General features: G+C 38.5%; 1 protein-coding gene across 2 annotated transcripts in view; it reads left to right on the top strand.

Moving 5' to 3' along the window:
* The window catches only part of MYLK (myosin light chain kinase), a 197044-nt gene that overhangs the window by 133861 nt on the left and 43262 nt on the right, over positions 1–19921 (top strand). For both annotated transcript variants that reach the window (XM_053947695.1, XM_053947696.1), the window contains 4 exons: positions 1670–1786; positions 5054–5134; positions 16140–16190; positions 17789–17916. In XM_053947695.1, the coding sequence (XP_053803670.1) occupies positions 1670–1786; positions 5054–5134; positions 16140–16190; positions 17789–17916 (377 nt within the window). The remainder of the gene's footprint in view (positions 1–1669; positions 1787–5053; positions 5135–16139; positions 16191–17788; positions 17917–19921) is intronic.

The following is a 19921-nucleotide window of genomic DNA, read 5'->3' as shown; positions in this document are numbered from 1 at the left end:
CCTGACTCATGGAAAAGCGTTGCCTCAGGGAGGGCACGTGGATTTTCTTTTCACCCTGTGGTTGGCTGAGCACAGCCCATGTGAGTGAGGGGTCAGTGATCCTCTTCTGGGATAGTTTTCACATAATTTCTCAGGGGAAAATAGCCATTATTTAGAGCTGCTTGATTTTGTGGAGGATGAAAAAGAGGGGAAAAAAATAATTTTCTTCTAACGGATGTGTGTTTTTGGCAAACCAAATTTGCTGGAAACCATTTGAATGTTTTTTATAAGATTTTTCTTGAATAATGACATTCATGTTTAAAATGAGAGGAAGATCTGAATGCCAAGAGCATAATTGCCATGTCCAAACGGAGCTCATCTCCAAAGAGAACCAGTAAACTCACAAAGTTCCTCATATGGAGGGGAGTTCTTTTGCAGGTCCTTTTCATGGACCAGTATCACCTGTGCCTGTGCCATCTCCCACATCACAGGGGATACATTTAATGGGGAGCCTGGGGCTGAGCACTCTGGGAGGCTTCCAGTTAGCCCAGAGAGAAAGGTGCTGGGAAATTTCCTTACAGGGTAAACATCTGAAAAAAAATCATCTCCTCAATTCTTTAATTAGGAATGACTGTGAGAAAGGCAAATGGAGGAAAGGGGAAGGTTTTACTGCAGCTGAGGTAAGTGGAGGGTGGAGGTGTTCTGGACAGGCCAACAGCAATGGGCAGAAGTGCACAAGGCCTCAGGCTGTGTTTAGGAGACAGAGTCAGCTTTCCAATGAAGAAGGAGAAAGCAGTCTCACACTTCACCTTCACTTAATGAGGGATATTTGGAAGGGGAAAGTGTGGAGCATTTTAATTGGGGTTCACCCTGGGGAGGAAAGTACTTCATTGTTCCAGGCAATGCAAGTGAAAGTAAGGGACAAGGCTCTTCTTCCTCATCCCTCATCTACTGGGAAAAACTTCTAATTTGGTTCACAGAGTTTTAATTTTTAAGAGGAAATGTATTTCCCTTGGGTCATACCAAGCTTCTCTTGGTAGATAACAAGCTTATGTCGCATCCTGTGTCTGCAAACCCAATTAAGTCAAATTTTATGGTTTTGTTTGGAAAGAAATGAATTTGTTGGAGTGATAAATTTGATTGGACTTTCTAATGGATGTTTTACAGGCAGTTACTCATTAGGCAATTCAAGCAAGAAGAAAATGTCTTTCAGTTCCGTTTTTAAACTTAGGTACTAAGCTGAAGTTCTGCTCTTACACACGTGAATGCTAGAGACAAGGATGAATCAAAACTTTGACAATGGGCATTGGACAGTAACCCTCTTATTTACAGTCCTACACTATGAGCACTTTTGGAATAAAGTCACCCAAGTAAGGACTTCTGCTCTCTGCTGTAAGACAAAGAAGAGCAGCAGAGGTGCTGCTCTGGGTCTTCTCTACCTTTAGCAACCAGTTCAGGACTGCAGGACAACTTGGAGTATCCTAGGGAAAAGTAGCAAGATTCAATTTTTAATTTATTTAGCATTAATAAGGCTCCAATAAGGTTGAATTTTTAAGGACAGCTTTTTCTAGCAGAGAAGATCACCTGTAGTGAAGGACTGGCTCATTTGATGCCTTCTGCTCCTTACTAGCATCGAGGTTTTTGTGAGCTGCAGCCTAACTTGTGTTTGATTTCTCCCTCCTCTGTACAGGGACACTCTGCTCTCTGACCATTGAGAAGGCCATGCCTGAAGATGGGGGCGAGTACAAGTGCATAGCTGAGAACCCAGCAGGGAAAGCTGAATGTGCTTGCAAAGTGATGGTAGAAGGTGAGTACTGTGCTGGGTACAAGAAAACCCTTCCTTAGAACTTCCACCTTTCCAACTTATTTCCCAAGAATGACCTTTAGGAGCTACTTACACACACACACACACACACACAGAGAGAGAGAGAGAGAGAGAGAAAAGAACTCTACCCCCCTCCCTTCTGCACTTCTTGCTCAATAGGTAATTCAATATTTACCATAAAGGAGCATGAGCAGAGACACAGTACAGAACCAAAGGCTCTGGATGCTTTGTGGAATAATTTGTATTCTCCTGCTGCCCACTGTATTTCTAGAAGGTTTTTAGAGCAGTAAGCTGAACTTGTAAGATTTGTTTTTGAGCTGTGAGCATTCTTAGAGAGCCAGTGAGAATTCCCTGTGTGAGTCTGGGTGTCAGACTACCTCAGGACTGCGTGTGGCACATTTCTCACTCTACAACTCCCCAGTTCTTTGCATTCACAGATGTTTGGTCATTTGATTTTCTAGTGTAAGTGAGAAAAAATGAATTAGCAGCTCAACCACCCTTGTGTTCCATAGTCTTAGAACATGGACAATTTACAGACTGAGGTACTTGTTTTCAGCCATGGTTGTGCTGATGACACTCTACTCTTGTTAACTGGGCAAGGCCTTGGTGACATAGAGTTATAAAGCAGCTTTATAAGTAGCCAAATGTCCTCCTTATCAACTCACCTTCTGGTGAGCTTATTTTTGAATACTCTGATGCTTTCCATTGTGATCTAAAATGAGCACAAAACTAGACAACAAGCCTAATAACAGAACTTGGGTACTGAACCTTCACAGCTGTGTTGTGGTATTTGTGGCAGGAGGTCTAGAAAAGAATGCTATTATTTTTTTCCTAATGTTACATGACACAAGGTAAGAATGTGATTCTGTAACTCCTCACTAAAGTTCGGCCTTCATGTAACTGGAAAAGAAATTGATTAAATATTGATTGCAATTAAATATACCTGGACCTTCTGTGATACTATGGTCACAGTGTAATCTGTATTAGATATTTGATAAGGTATTTTTTATGGTTCTGTAATTTAAAGTAGTACACTTTATCAGTGCTGAAGTTCGAAGAACAGGCTTTAAGCAAAATCTAACTCCTCAAAACATCTTAACCACCACAGATCCAGAGTGTTGAAGGATCAGATCATCAAAAGCTTAGCATACAGTATTTCTCTAGAGCTGCCCTAGCAAATTTTAAATGTCTCAGTCACTTATGTGTTTTTCCTCTGTCTTCTGATCTCCTTCAAGTAGTTGCTTTTCTTCCTGACTCTCCCCTTAGCCTATTTCCCAGTTCAAGTTTCCTGATGGACAATGCATGCTCTAGGAGGCTGTGAGCTGCTGGCCTGGTGATGTGAATGACATTACCTCAGCTGTCTGGCTTTCTGTGGTGGTGGCAGCCACGGCTGTAGGAGCTCACTGCTCACATCATGCTGGGCACCAGGGTGACCACATTCCTTACGTCGATACCGGCTGCCTCCTCTGCCTTTTTCATCCTCCACTGGCATGCAGCTGAGAAGAGGTTTTTGATGAATGGCACCATAGCAAACTCCAGTTATTTAGGAAAGACGCCATTTGATATCCCATGTCTGAGACTGGCAGAGGGGATGACTGTTATTTTTAAATTAGAATTGTGATCTAAAACAAGAGTTCAGATTTCTCCCCTCTCCAGTCCCCTGTCAGATGCTGATTTTTAGACTGAGTAACCATAATCATTATATTTTGACATCAGGGACTCAAGATTGGAGGAATGTTTGACTTCAGTTGGCAAATCTGTAGAATCTGAGTGTCTGAACTCTCAGAACACAGCCTCCTGCTCTGAATTATTTACTAAGAGATTCTTGCTTCCTCTGTTAGGAAGGAAGCTTAGCTGAATTTTCACACACTGACACCTAGAAGGTGACTAAAGTAGCTGTTTCCATAACTTTTATGTCATCTTTTTCTCTGGTAGCTAACAGCTCTTTCCCTAACAAATACTCTGAAAGGTGAATATTTGAAAGCTGTAAAGTGATACAGCCATTGCTGAGATCATAATCTATAATCACACTCTTTCTTCCAAAGATAAAGGTCAGTATCAAACAATGTAGCAAGCACAGCTTGTTAGGATTGGCATTTTAGGTCACAGAATCCTAGAATAGTTTGTGTTGAAAGGGACCTTAAAGATCATTTTGTTCCAACCCCTACCATGGCCAGGGACTACTTCCCACAGATCAGGTTGCTCAAAGCCCCATCCAGCCTGGTCTTGAACACCCCCAGGGATGGGAAGTCCACAACCTCTTTGGGCAACCTGTGCCAGTGCCTCATGACTCTCACAGAAAAGAATTTCTTCCTAATATCTAATCTAAACTTTGCCTCCTTCAGCTTAAAGCCATTCCTGCTTGATGTGGCACTACAGATCCTTGTTGAGAAGTCCCTCCCCAGCTCTCTTGGAGCTGGTTTAGGTATTGGAAGGGGCTCTAAGGTCTCCCCAAAGCCCTCCTCTCTTCAGGCTGAACTGCCCCAGCTCTCTCAGCCTGTCTTCATAAGAGAGGTGCTCCAGCCCTGTGACCATGCTCAGCTTGGAATAACCTTAAAAAAAAGTTGGACCTTTTATTTATATCTCATGTGGGATACACATGGAAGACAGCTTTATTGACTCCTAGCTGTTGGTGTAGCCTGCAGTGATGAGCAGTTTCTGGATAAGAGCTGTGCAATTGTGAAAATAGTAGAATCCATCAAATTTCAGTCCTAACGTGTCCCTTTTGCTGTTTCTATTTAGGAATAAACAAACGGCCAAGAATATCTTCTTGGAAAGATTTAAACAGATGGAGGAAATGTTAGTCTTCAAAATGGGTTTATCTGAATTGATCACATAGACAATGGAGTAGAAGAATTACATGGCAAGAGATTCTTTTGAATGAAATGATGTTTTGATACAGCCTTGTGTCCCTTTTCTCTGCCTAACAGCTTTGTGCACATTGTATTTGGTCTGTTCAGCTAAAATACCTATCAGCTTAGATGGGACCTCTTGTCTAGCTGCTTATTTGGCTTGGGTTCTTAGTGCAGCTGCTTTTGTAGAGGGTTTTTCCCTCTCTGCTCCCTCTTCCTTTCAGAATGTGACAGCAGATCTCCAGCAAATCTTTGCAGAAAATTCTTCTTAAAAGCCTACAGGACAGCAATTTCCTCTAACTTTGCAGAAAGATCCAAAATAAACCTTTTATTAGACAGCTTTTTCATTTTTTGTTTTCAAATAGGATTTGTATTTTATTATTTGTTTTGATTGCAGATGCCTCAAAGACCTCAAAGCCTACTGAGAAGAAGACCAAGAAGCCTAAGACCACACTTCCCCCAGTGCTGCCAACAGAGAGTAAGTGACTGTGATTTGATTTGCTTTCTTTCCTGTGGAAACAAAAGAGTGCTTTGGGATTCTGTGGTCATTCCCTTCTGTTTGTAGACGTAGCATCAGAAGCCTGTGCTGTTTCTTTAGCCCTTGCACTTAAGTCATGTGAAATGAGTTTTTGCCATGTGGGGATTAGAAGTAAGAGCCCAAACTGTGATTTCAGACCTCACCCCTCTACTCTCTGTTTTTCATAATGATGCAATAAACTTGTGACACAGATTTATTTTTGGCTGCCTCTCAAAGAGCACAGAAATACTCAAATAGTTTGCTTCAATTTGTGCTGTGTCCTTTGTAGACAATATGAAGTTTTACTATTGGTAGGCAAAGCATCTTGACTGAAATGCCCTGTAGAATAATCTGTCCTTTTTTGGCATGACCATGGAAAATGGTTCTGTAAATTTTGCATTCTTTGTTTTAAGCCTAAATACTTAACTTGCTTCTAATGCTTTCTGAAATAATAAATTAGCTATAAATTCCCATGTTTGCTACTGAGCATACATGCATTTGGTTAAGAGGAAGCTTTAAATGCTGAAGACAGCACAATAATGTCACTTAAGGGATTCCTAACACCAGTAGTACTTATGAAAGTAAGGGGTATGACTATCTCTTAAATCAAAACTGGGTCTTGAAAATTGTTTATTTAAGATGTCCACCATCTTGAGTTCCTAAAAAGATGTAAATACATGGTTTGATGGAAACATGGAATATTTTACCCAGCTCTCCCAAAAAATAAAAAACAAATAAGCACTAATCTGGTCTTCCACTAAGAACATTTTCAGCAGCTTTCAGCAGGACTCAGAATAGTTTTATAGTGATTGATGATCACAGGTAATAATTGTGCTTCTGGAAATGTAACTTACATAAAACTATGCTCTGGGCTACAGCTATTTCTGAGTTGCTGGCTGAGCATTATAACTCTCTCTCCAGCTTCTCTTTGGGATGTGGGAAGAGTCACACTGACATGCTCCACCTCTGCACCAGACCTTCAAGTGTCATAAATAATAACAATTGAGAACAATGATTTTTTTTTATTGAACATAAATAGAAAAGAAAATTTTAAAGCCATTTAAATCTCCATGGGACAATGTTTTGAAATGTGTTTTCTATGCACACAGCACACACATTTCCTCTGATCCTCCCAGCAGTGTTATCAATTGCAGCTTTCCCAGGAGAAAGTGTGAGTTGGGAACTAAGTCTAAATATGGAGATATATGACCTGATCCACATCCTGCTTCTTTTGCTTCTGGTTTTAGTGGAAATTAAAATAGATAGGAAAACAAAAGTTACCAATTCTGGCTGCAGAAAGAAGGAAAAAGAAGGTTGAAATAATGGGGAATGCTTTTTCTACATGGCATATTATTTCAGTAGTTCACGTTCTTGAACTTCTCATAAGCTCTTTTTTTTTCCAAAATACCTTTAACATGTCTTTGCTGCTGCACAGTAAATATCAAGGTAACCAGAGAGAATGTTAGGAAACTGGGTTTTGAAAGAGTTTTTGGAAAAGCTTTGAAAAATACATATTTAATTTTTAAAGGATTTGGCTGCAGAGATTTCACAGGTGGTTTTTTAACATCTGAGTCTCTGAGGAGCGTGAGTGTTTGTTCTCAAATACGTTTTTATTTGTATGTTTGTCAGGGCAAAATATACAAAACAGATCCAATGGACTACACAGTTCCAATCTACACTGAAATTCTTATCAGATGTAGAGGCTGTAAAGCTCCTTACCTGAAAGAGAATAGACTTTACAAGTCAGATGTTTGTCTGTCTTTACTGTATATTTCTTGAAAAGAAGGGTAATAGAGAATAACTGTGAATTAAGGTGTCTCAGTCTAATAAGGAGGTATATTTTTACTCTGATCTTTTCTGGTCTTTTTTTGCCACATTGAGTTACCAACAGTCGTAAGGGCATGTAAAGTGTACAGATTGATACTGAAGAAAGAGAGAACAAAAATTCTTGATAATGTTATTAGAATTATTAATTAATAGATTCTGAATTTTGAGTAGTGAATTCAGTCACAGGAATATATACTGTATAGGATAGAGAGACTATATATTCTCTGTACTTATTAGAAATACTTTTCAGGGCAAAGATCCCCATTTTCTACATTCTGTAAAGTGCAAGTCAAATTTCATGGTTAGCAGCTATGTCATCCTTTTCTCCCTTCAGATAAATCACAAGCGATCCTTTTTTTTTTTTTGCTCTAGTAGAAACTTTCAGGAAAGTAATTAACTTAAGGTTTCTGAAAGCAAAGATCAATACATTTCTTTTTGTGGAAAAGAGTAAATTTTGTCAGTATATTAAACTGTAGAATTTGTCTCACTGTGAGCTGCTGACTAAGGTCATTTGGCTGCTCATTCTGACAATGTTATTTAATTACTGGGAGCTTGGGGTTTGTAAGCTACAGAAAACCAATAGTAAGCAGAATTTGGGGCATTGCTTCCTTTGATATGCAATACATACTGGATTCTGGTGTAGAATAAGAAGAACATCTAGAAGGAAGCTGTGTGTCACTCAGTGATTAACAGCATCTCTGAATGGATGCTTGCAGTGTTTACTGCAGAAAGATTGCTCCCATGCTGGCAAATTACAAAACTTACAATGTATTTCCTTTTGCTTAGAATTAATATTGTGTTACCAGAATTTAGTAATAATTATGCAACCCTCTAAGGATAAATAGAATAAATAATACTGTTTATGAGAATAAGAAACAGATTCACCTTTGAATCTGGGTGAAAAAAAAGGGAGAAGAGAGGAAGGGCATCTCTGGAACTGGTTCATTCTTTACTGACAGCACTGACTTGGGCTTTGTCACTTGGGTCTTTGCTCAGTGGATGTCAAATGTTACTGAGTTAGAATAATAGAGTGTTATGTTTCTTCTAAAAGAGGCAGTGGAAAATTGTACCCTTTCATTATTTATCATGCTGCAAACTGCATGCCATGCCAGAGCAATCAGTGGGTAATGTAAGGGTCCTCCTGGCTTGACACAGCCCTGTAGCAGAAGCACTAAGCCAAAAATTCTCACCACTTGAACATTTCTCTAGAAAGCTTTGAAACTGCCGTGAAGGGATTTAAGCATCCAGTTCCCTTTGAAATTAGAACTTATTTCAAATTAAGCTTAAAGGGAATTGCTTATTTCAATTACCAAAGCCACTTGCAAAATCTTCAGTGCCTATTAAATAAATTTTTTTGTCGCAACAGACTGTGGAAAAAATCAAAGTTCTGCTTGAGATTTTTAAGAGTAAATAAAGATTTGAAGTTTACAAATAAATATTCCTTTTTCAAAAAAAAATATTACTATTCCACACTTGCAAATATTTTGTTGTTCTTAAGCAGAGGACCAAAACAGAAGGAATTAGCCCAAGACAAGGTAGATTTGTTTGCAAGTCTAGAAACCCAGCTTTCTCAATCCTCAGTCTCAGGATTAGTTTGCATACAGCATTGGAAATACTATAGATTTTTTTTTAAGTGGCATCACAATAGTTTACATAAAACATGAGCTTTCCAAAAGGACTTTTTTCAAAGGCTTTTTTCAAGATCTGCTGATGAAAACGGAGTATTACAGCGGTTAGATTCTATTTTTTAAACTTCACTATGGCTGAGCCATGCAACATAACTTTGCTATAGTAGGAAGAAACGGTATCCCACTTATTGCTACTGAGAAAAAAAAAATACTTTAATGCTTTAGAAAATAATGCTCATAAATCTAAGCATTGGATTAAAGTGTTTGGAAAGAAATGCCCAATGTTTTTTGTAGGGCTGATTCACAGCACTATTTCCAGCAAATATTAAGAAATGGCAATTATCACCTGTCACAATCATTGTTATGAAAACCTGACAGGATATCCCAGATTCCCTTATCTGAGTAATACTTCTTAAATCCACTGTTCTCATATCCAGACCACATACCTTGAGGGGCTGACCCAGCATAGAGTTTGATTGCTGTATTCTCTTGCTGATGGTTATTAATAAATGTCACAACTGAAACAGTCCAGATCAAATCCTCCAGAAGGTTTCACTGTCAACTTCCCAGATCTGAATTTTTATCATTATTGGTTCTTGAATGGGAGGTTGAGCAGTGACATCTATGGAACAATGCACCATTAATGTAAATATGCTAAATGGGACCCTTATTATGTTAATATATTCTTTTCCATAGTAGGGAGATATTCTTGTCCATAGTAGGGAGAATTCTAAGTGTTAATCACCATGGAAAAATTATGAGTCAGTGGCCAAGTGATTGGCATGCAGTTCTATTATTTATTTTTCAATCTTGTCAGAGAATCCAAGTCTGCAAGCACCATTTTAAGAAAATGTTATTAAAGAATTAAGCTTCATGTGTCCAATTTAGTTAGTATATAATTAAATCAGTAAATGCTTCAAGTGTTTACTGATTTCATTATATATTCAAATTATTAATAATATTATTATATATTCAAAATCTGTTGATTTCTGTTCTATGAAAATAATATGAAATACGGCTTAGATGAATACAAAATGTTTCAAAACCTTCATTTCATGACAGATTGTTCTGTCCTAAGTGTAAAACTTGCCACTTTCTAAGGGAAGAACTCAATTACTAAGGAAGTTACTGTTCTGGTCAGAGATGTTCTTTTAATTGCAGAAGTGTGGGCACTGGGTAGCAGCTGTGATCTGTGGCTGCTGCTGACCTCTCTGGTGGCTGGGATGGTCTGAGATGCTCTTGAGGGTCAGTGAGGCTGTCCAAGCCAGTTCCCTCAGTCCCACTCATTTCCCAGAAGGCTCGTGCTGCTCTACTCCTGGCGGTTGTGAGATCCAAGACATTTTCTGCACAGTGAGTGCAAGTACTTAGTGTGTTGGAACGAGATGAATTACATTGTCACAGAAGCCTCTAACCAAACTTTTTATGGAAAAATTAATCTTTTTTTCCTAAGCTGAAAATTCTGCTCTTAGTACATGTAAATCAAATTGCCATTAGATATTTTTAAGACCTAAATAGGATTTCTCTGAAATGCTAAATTATGAAAGGTGTTGCCTTCATTCCTGGGGCTCAAGGGTCCAAGGGTGAGTAGCTGTACCACAAGGCCCGACAGCCAAGTTGGACTGAGGTAAAAAGGCAGTGCAAGATTTAACCTGGTGTCTCTGATGGTTGGTTGCTTCTATAGATGAAAAATAGATCTGTTACTGTACCTACAAACTGAGCAATGAAGAAACCCTAATTTGTTGTCCAAATCCCTTCTCCTGAGTGCCCAGTTCAGTACTGTTTCTCTAATGCTGGGCATGCATTTTGAATCTCTGCCAAGTTACTCTACAGTTCTCAGGTACTGACATTTTCTGGTTAATATTGGCACAGAACAGAGTTTTCCATGTGTATTTCATGGAGTCCATCCTACATATCTGTATGTTGACAGAAGAAGACAGAAATGTTTATTGACTATCTTACAGAGAGAAAAATTAATAGTTTTTGCAATGCGGCCTTGAACTGAAGAGGTGTCATGCTTCATTTATTTACATTTATTACTAGTCATTGGCTAGTAATTCCACATCTAAGGCATATAATAGAAGCATTAGGTTTCTTCTCTATAAAACAGGGACCTAAATCCAATGTCCAAAAGCATATAGCACCTAGCTTTTCCCACTGAAATCATTTGGAGCTCCTGAATGTCCAGATGACCTGGCAGTGTTTTCCTATGGAACAGACTGGGTATCAGGATAGTAACCTACCTTAGATTCCTGTCGCTACACACTTGGGCACAGCCTTTTAGTATCTAATTGTAAATGTTCTCCCAGCACATAAAAAAGGTGAAAATTAAACTTATACTTAAGAAACTAACCTTGCTGTCTTGCTCCCACCAGAGCTCTTAGAGCATTTTACATGGCCTGGGTTGTTTGTGAGCTCTGTTTGATACTGGATCTCTTCTGCACTGCTCAGATTTGCTTTAATTGTAGAATTTGCTCAAGAATGATGCTACTAAACTGCTATGGAATTGTTTATTCCTTCAGCTGAGTTGTTTTCAAACACTGAGTTATTTTCAGTGTACCCGATCATATTATTGAAGCTCTGAGTGCGCTGATATATCCTAGCTCTATCATGACTGCAAAAGTGAGTATTTCTTGGGTTTTATTTTTGTTTTCAGAAGGCAGAGAGTATATATTTCTCAATTAGAGGACAATCTCTGCATGATTTAGAAACTATATATGGGATGTTGCAACAAAATGACAGTTGTTTTTAATGAAAAAAATAAACTCTTTTAAAAACTGTTATGAAGCACGCAAACTCAAATAACCGACTTGCATGGAATTAAGTTTTCTAGTTTCTGCTTGTCATCAAATTTAACCCAGAGTTGCTTTCTGTTTTATTGTATTTAGATACTAAACAGTTATTTAGAAACATTATAAGAAATTTGCCCTCTGACATGCCATGAAGTGAAACTGTTTAAACTTTCAAACTTGATGCTTTCAAGCTTCTGAAAACTGTGTGTTCAGTGCATTGTGTTTGTAATTTTCTCTCTAGCAATTAGCACAGGTTCATGAATGTATGAATAAACTTTCTGCTACAATTGTAGCCATCATTTTTTTCCTGTTTCATCTTGTCTGTGCTAAAATCTGTAATGAGTTTTTGTACCATCAACTAGGTCTGTGACAGAAGCAAGGATAGAACAGAATAATTGACTACTTTGACCACAAGGCTGAATGTTTCATTTTTTTCCATACTTCTAGCTCTCTTTCATTTCATGCTTTCTGGCAATAGTGAAGGTTGACAGAGAACAGTCACTTTTGATTCAGACACAGATCTATCTACCCCCAGAAGGGTCTGAAGGAGGTCACACTGGGATTCATTTACATGGGGGAGAGAGACACCTCATGATCTCACATCCCACAAGCCCGAAGGATCCAAGTGAGATGGGGAAGAAGGAGCAGATACTTGAATCTGGACTTTCCATAAATTTTCCATAAATATTCTTCTTTCCATGCTGTCTGACACATTACAGACATGACTTCTTTTTTCAGTTTCTCTTGAACTCTGAAAATGCTGAAAAAACCCTAATTTAGTTCACGATGAAATCTTGACATGTTTTGCATGAGGGGAAAATGGTTTTCTATGTGCCTGTAGTATGAGCATATGTCATTAACACCACTTCTCTCCTGAGCTAAAATGAGGCTGTTCCACAAGCAGACAGAAGCAGGGATAGGTCTTGTTCTTTATGCTAATGGACTTAGGTATTAACTGTACTTGTTTACCAGGTGCTGAAATCCATCACTACAGAAGACATGCACATAATTTTAGGCATGTCCCTCGGGGAAGACAGTAGGAATTATGGATTGGTTGGAAATGCTATCTTAAGTACTGATGTTTTTTCAGATCCTAAGAGTTTTCCCTTCATGCTTTATGAAAGCGAGTTGTACAGAGAGCCATTTCAGGGGAGGGCTATTCCTATTTTTAGTAAAATTCCAAAAAAGGGAAGCAAAAAAGAAAGACAGAGGCTTCTGAGCATATCTGCTCTGACGACTGCACCATCAGGGAAAGGAAGAGCTCAACCAAAAGTCTGTCAGCCTGGATGGGTTTTTCCCCTTTTTGCTTTATGTCCCCCACTCAAAAACAAGCTCTGTAAGAGGCAAACCTGCCTTGTAATGCTTATGTTGTTTCTAGAAGGCAGATTATTTAATGGGGAAATATTGGCCCTTTCACTTCCAGGCTGATTTTCAGCATTGGGCTGTATCAATGTAAATTCCAAAAGAAAGAGAAAGCATCTTTAAGAAAAAAAAAATGCAGCAGAAGCAGACTTGAACTAACATTTCCAAAAGGCTCAAATATTTTAATGAAAACAATCATTTGACCTTGTCAACTTTGAGTAATCTTATTAGATTTTTTTTTACTAACTGTCTCCAGCAGCCTTTGAAAAAAAAAATAGTTACATTTCAAAGAGATGCATAAGATGAGCTGGTATTTTTATGGAAGATCTAAGAACAGTGGGATGTGCTCTATTAGGCAAAGAAGCCAGATACAGAGAGCCAGAGACCTGTCCTTGTACTCATCCCCTTCCACCCTGCCCCAGCCTTTCATTTCTGCTCAGGGATATTTGTGTCTGCAAAACAGGATATTCAGCCAGACCTTCCAGCAACCCTTGGCAATCTGCATGGTTTGATGAAGTCCAGTGACAGTCTGTATATCCTCAGTTAAGTGAATATAATGTCCTGGTGGATAAAAACTAAAATTTAAACCAAAAAAATTGTACCTACATATAAAAAGCAGTGCCCTAGCTGAATGTAGTGATGAGTTCATGTTCTCTGCTTTGCTGTATGGAAATCTTCACTGAGGTGAGAGTCTTTTAAACTGGCTTAAGCACAGTTCTTCCAGTCTGCATGCACCTTGCCTATTAACTAAGGTACTGCAGCTAATACACAATGTCAGTCAAGAGGTGATCTTTGAGTGAAAAGCATACTGGATTCAGGAATTTGCTTTTTTCTTTTTTTTTTTCTGAGAAATAGCAACAGTATCTGCAACCCAAGATGGCACTTGTCAAATGGTGCTTTTTCTTCATCCTGTTTGCTCTTTGTTCATATCAGGCTTAGTGGAGTGTGGAAGCAATCAAATTCCTGTCATTGTAGCTTGTATTAAAAGCCATTGCAGCCCTGAGAAGAGACCCAAGAGCTATTTCATTTCAGTTTAGAGAAAAGCAGGGAATCTGATGTCGAATAGAGCACGCGCACAAACAAAAATGTTTACATGTTTCTAAACCATGTAACTGAGTGAGTTTACATGGGGTTATGCATCTAATGAGTAAACGAATGGGTTATTTCCATTAATAGGGATGTTTAAGGGCAGATGAGAGGCCAGACTCTACTGTCTCTTCCAGCTGACACCTGATCATGTACATAGTTTCATCCTCATAATATGGCTCCAACCTGAAAGAAGAGTTTTAGCTCAGGGTGTGACCACATCAGGACAAAGAGGAAAGCTGCTCTGAAAACACCACTTGCTGCCTTTGCTTGCACAACTCGGGCAGGAAAGAGGATGAAGAAGTACATTTGCTGTCACCACAGCAGCCAGGGTACATGTCACTCTGTTGGTGGCCCAAAAAGTAATGTGTCCCTTTAATGAGTAGTTGTGCTCTTTGAAGGCCTCAGTTTAAAGAGAGTTAAGTCCTCCTGGAAGATGTGGCAGGACAGATACCTTGCTTACAGTCTGGTAGTCCATTAATACTGGGATAAACACCTCACAAGTACTCATCTAAACCTTTAACTAGTTCTGTTGGGCTGGCAGTTGTCAAAGAAAGACTTCTTTGGGAAATGTCCAACTATTCTTTTTTGTCTCAGCCATAAGTACTGTGAGAATGTTCTACTTCTCCATTTTTGTGTTTCTAGTTGCTACAAAATCGATCAATTCAGAGCATATAAAAGCCAAGCATACTTTTAGGGAAAATTACTAAAAAAATGGAAAGAAGGTGGAAAAAACTTTTCTGTATTAACTGCATAAAGTTCTTCAGAATGAACTGAATAAACACTCTTGTTGACAGCTAAGCCATTAGATATATTTAAAGTTTTTTGGTCTTTTCACATCCTATACACATCACCTGCTATCTCCCGTTACTCTAAAAATCAATCTGTCTGTTGTTTGAGCTATAGCATTAGACTCCCACAGTGGTTTTGCAACTCATGGCCCCTGAGTTTCATGGAGCATCACATGATGTGTTCCAGGGTATCATGCACAGCTTGTAGTTTGCTGCAACCAAAAGGCTTATAATCTAAAAACTGTTTTTATTGGTTTTGTGAAATCAGGGGGATATTTTGGTGCTCAGTGTCTTTCTAATTTGAAATAACTAAATGAAGAAAATAAAAGAATGGACAAAAAAATTCAAAACTTTTGCATTTGTTATGACTATCACTAGGCACCTCTGTATAGTCTGCCAGATACTCATAAGCACTTAGCACATGCTGCTTCTGTTGGAGGCAATAACATCTTAAAAGCCAGACTACTTCACTCATGCTGTCTAGATGAGCATAAGAAAATAAGAAATGTTTTTACACAGCAGAGGCCATTCTCTGACCAGGATGCTTAGAATAGCAGGCAAAAAGAGAGTGGTGTAAAAGGAATGAACTCCTTCACTTCTGGAATTCAGTGGTTTGAAGGCATCCAGACTGTTGCATTTAATAGCCACCATTACACATAACTCCTATGAATTTGTCCTTTTGAACCTGTTTGTGTTTCTGTATTGTAAAACATTGCATGTTTGTGAAGGTAGATTATGGGTGTTATATTTCACTTGGTGTTTCTCTTATGCCTGCTGTCTGGTAATTTAATTGGGTGGCCTCTAGTTCTTGTTTTGTGAAAAATAGTTAATAGTCATTTTCTATCTATGTCTTTTCTATTGTTCTTCTACTTACCCTGCACAATTTGTAGAACATTGTCTTCCAAAAATGTATGGATCCAGATTTCAAGTTCTAAGCCATATTTTTGTAGCTATGACATTTACTTTTGAGACTATAGCAAAAAGTTGTCCCTGCTTAAGGAAGAGGATGAGGCAGAGGGGTAGTGCTAATATTTTTGGTATATTGCTGTTTCTTTGCGAGCTCACAAGTGATATGAGATGCAACATGTGGTATTAACTACTCTACCTTTAACTGAGATCTTTCAGCATTGATTATGCTGGAAATCTGAGCAGAAATTCAGTGTGAGATGGGTCTTGGCCCCGTGTTTTCACCTGTTAAAGTGCTATAAACTGCAGTCTGTCACTGATGATGACAGATTGTGGGAGAAGTGTAGATTTCTTTGATTCTTTTAAAAGTTTCAGCTTCAACTGTGAATATTCTGAGGATCATCCAGGATAATAAAAGTGTTTTTTAAAGGTATTTTTAATTCTTTAGTTTAATATGCTAGAAGAACATTAAATTTTCAAGCTCCAATAAAGCGTTGCTATGGATGTTTGTGGTTAGTGTGGTACCTTGCAAAGCTCACCTTTGAATTCACGTGGTTTGTTGTTTGTTTTTAACTAGGTGAAGCAACAGTGAAGAAGAAACCAGCTCCAAAGACTCCTCCAAAAGCAGGTAATTTGTTGCATGTGTTACCCACATTTACCAGTGCAGCTGTTTGCCTACTAAGTTTGTTTGCGTATGTGATTAAATGGTAGGTAAGTCCAACTTGTTTACATTGTACTAAGAATTGAATTATGAGCATCCAAAGAAGTTACTCTCAGATGGACTGTAGCAAGATCCTACAAAGTGTCAGTAGTGTGTAACTTACGCCCTTTTGCATATCCACAACAAAACCTGGCTTTCTGTGAAAGAAATTTTTCTGTGTATCACAGAATCCTCTGAGTAGCTACCACAGAGAAGGTGATAAATTCTACTTTTCCTCATCACTGGCATTATGGTAACCTGTTTGTGTGTTTGCAATCTCTGAGGCAAAGCTATCTATATTTAAAGTTACAAGGAAATTTCCTCTGTAGGAGCCTCTTTTCAGAGTCTTAAAACTTCAACAGACTTTTAAACTGTTCAAGTTGCTTTCTATGCCAGATACCCACCTTAGCCTACTTTCCTTCAGATATTTTCAAAACAAAAACACTTCTAAAAGGTCAAGTCTAAAGCAGGGGGAACCCACTTTGTTTTCATTACTTTGAAAAGGAAAAGAAAGCACTTTTTTCATGCCCAGTAGCCCTGTGCTTTGTAAAGAATGTTACATTTGGCAGTGAGGTCATTGTAATATTAGAGAATGCCTCTTACCATTTCTGTCAGTATGTCCTCAAGTCTGCCCCCTTCAATACACACACACAAGAATAAATTTTTTATCATGCAGCTTTTATAAGCAACAGTATAGGTTTCAGCCTGGAGTTGTCCAGCCTATGATATTTCTGGCCTCTGTGCTTAGCAGCTATCAGGGGTCTGAGACTCAGCAGCACAGCTGAGAGCCAGGAAGGAGCACTGTTAGCAGGAGATGTTCTGCCATCTATTGATACTCAGGCAGTGAGAGGGAACAGAAGGAGGAATGCCTGATCCATGAACAGAGGGAAATGAATGGGACTGCAAGAAGCAGTCCCATTTAAAAGAAGCACTGTGATACACAAACAAAAAGATCCATCATTGCTCGTGGCAAAATTTATTGTGATGGAGAAACACATCAGTTTCCTTCCTTGTCTCTCATGATGTTTCTGTGCCACATAATGTTTATCTGGCTACTGAAGCCAGAATCCTCATAGGTAGATCTGGAGTCTTAAATTTTCTGGATTTTATTGATTACATCAGGGAGCAGGTTTGCAGACCCTCTCAGCACATCCAAATTGATAAGAAGGTAGCTGGAGCCATTCTTCAAAAATACAAAGTTCCAAAGAAAAAGAAGATTTTCTGAAAAACCCACAAAGTTTCATAAATTGTACATTTGGAATTGGTGGTACGTGCCAATGTTTTTGTCTTTTGGATGTCTCTACCTCCACCTTGCAAACTTTGATTGGGTAAATTGTTATTGCTTTACTCCCCTAGAATTAACAAATCCATGGAATATTTTTCATTGCAAGCCACAGGTAACTGCTAATCTGGATTTCAAATGCTGCTCTGAAACAGTTGAGCTGAGAAATGGATGTGTTTTGAATTTTAAGAAAACTTAGGGTCATTTAAAGGGTTATTTAATTTATGTTTTTTTTTCCCTTCAGCTGCTCCTCCTCAGATTACTCAGTTCCCAGAAGACAGAAAAGTCCGTGCAGGTGAATCAGTGGAATTACTTGCCAAGGTGGTAGGAACAGCACCCATAACTTGCACCTGGATGAAATTCCGTAAGCAGGTAACTTGTTTTCTGGTTTCTTTTAACAATCATTGAAAAAGCAGAGCTGAAAAGGAATACCAATTATCTCCCATTTTTCCATCTCCCTTCCTGAGGAACTGGCAAAGTCCATCTTGTTCCTGCAGATGTTTACCTCACCTCTACTGAAAACATTTCACTGATGAAGATTTCACAACCTCCATTAGCAAATTACTGCAGTGTTTATATAGCCATAGGGTTAGACTTTTTTTCCTAATGCCAAACCCAAATCTTCCTTGCTACAGTTCAGACCCTTTGTTGCCTGTCCCCTCCTGTAACAAATTATAATTTCTTTGTGAAAAGTCTTAGACCACAGATTAAAGGATAAGTGATGGGAAAGATACAGGTATCTGAAAAGTTGTTTGGTCTTTTCACATCCTATACACAGGGGCCATTTCTCTCCTTCGAAAATGACCTCTTCTTTGTTGATGCTGGGCCTAAAGTTATGTCAGAGGGACAAAATACCATATAAAAAAACTTGAGTGAATTGTCTTGCAACACAAATGTCACCATACAGGGCACAACAAAAATCCATGCCATCACTGCCCTCATTCCCTAGGTTTAAAGTTCCTTCTACTTGAATGAATATCTTTAAACTTTATCACATGTCCATAAAGGCAGTGTCTGAAGAGAGTTGCTTTAACAAAGCAATTTAAAATCACTTTAAATCAAATCACCCAATATGCAAATTCAGCCTGGAAGATGAAGTGTCACGTTAGGACAGAGCCAATATAAATATCTACTGTAGCTGCTGTTCTGTTTATTTCGTTCTGAACTTGTTATGCACTCTATAGAACACAAATAAAAACATCTTCTCCTAGAAAGAAGTTTAGACTCTAAATCCAGACATGTCAGCATTTAATTGAAAGAATTCAAAACAGTTTGTTAGTGCAAAGGGTATTCCAGAGTCCATCCTTGCTAACTCCAAATAACCTCTTACTTTAGGGGAGTTTTTTCCTGAATTCTTATATTTCCTTAAATTTCTTTAGCTTCAAGACTGGAGTTAACCACAGCTTTCCACAAAAAAATAGGTCTCAGGAGCTTCAGTGACATTCAGTGTTTGATTTTGCTAAGCTCTGTCTTAACATTTAGGTAAAATGTACCCCTCAACACTAAGTTTCTGGTTTGTGCAGAATTCTGAGTTCATTGTTGAATATAATAATCCTATTTACCTAGATTTTAAGGCCTTTTTTAGATGCACTATCTGTGTGATAACAGTAGCTAATATGTGATCATTAGCAGCTCCTAATGCCCATATCAGACCCATAACCTGTGATTCAAAATATTTTTCTCCTTTATAAAATGCTATTTTTACCATCTTTATACTTTCTTCTTTACTTATCCATTATGAGACAAAGTAAAGTATTGCAAAATCATAAATTAAAATGACAATTTTTTTTAAATTATTCATTCTGGTGAATAAGGTACAAAAGAAAAAAAAAAGTTCAAGAAGGTTACCAAACACTGTAGGAGGACAAGTGAGGGCAGCAGTCTCTCATTTATTACTTTAAAAGGGGAGCCACTTACGGTGTTCTGTGCTGCACCATAATTTTGCTTTATTTTTCACTTACACTTCACCACATATTGTTTTACACTTGGATTTCTTCCTTTTCTATAACTGTGGTTGATTTCAACTCTGTTCCATTCCTAGTCCTAAAAATGAAAACCAGCCAAGTGTTTTGACAATTTACTGGGAGTTATTTGTAGTTGTTATTTGAGCTGATCCAGTAAGTGGTGAGCTGTGATTTCAGCCCTGCTGCTGTTTGCTGCAGCTTCCTCTCTGTGTTTCTTCCTCACATTCCCTCAGGTGCAGGAGAGTCACAGTGGCCTCCCTCAGTGGCCTCTCTCAGTGGCCTCTCTATCTCTTTTGGTTATTCCAAAACAGTATCTTTTACTTGTAGAAAGGGAATGTCATGAATCTGTGACCCATACTGTTGTATGCCATGGCAGTGCAGTGGTGGGATTCTGGGACTTGCTGAGCAAAAGA

This window comes from Vidua chalybeata, chromosome 7, assembly GCF_026979565.1.
Source record: "Vidua chalybeata isolate OUT-0048 chromosome 7, bVidCha1 merged haplotype, whole genome shotgun sequence".
Taxonomy (NCBI): Eukaryota; Metazoa; Chordata; class Aves; order Passeriformes; family Viduidae; genus Vidua; species Vidua chalybeata.
This window is presented reverse-complemented; position numbering and strand designations above follow the sequence as displayed.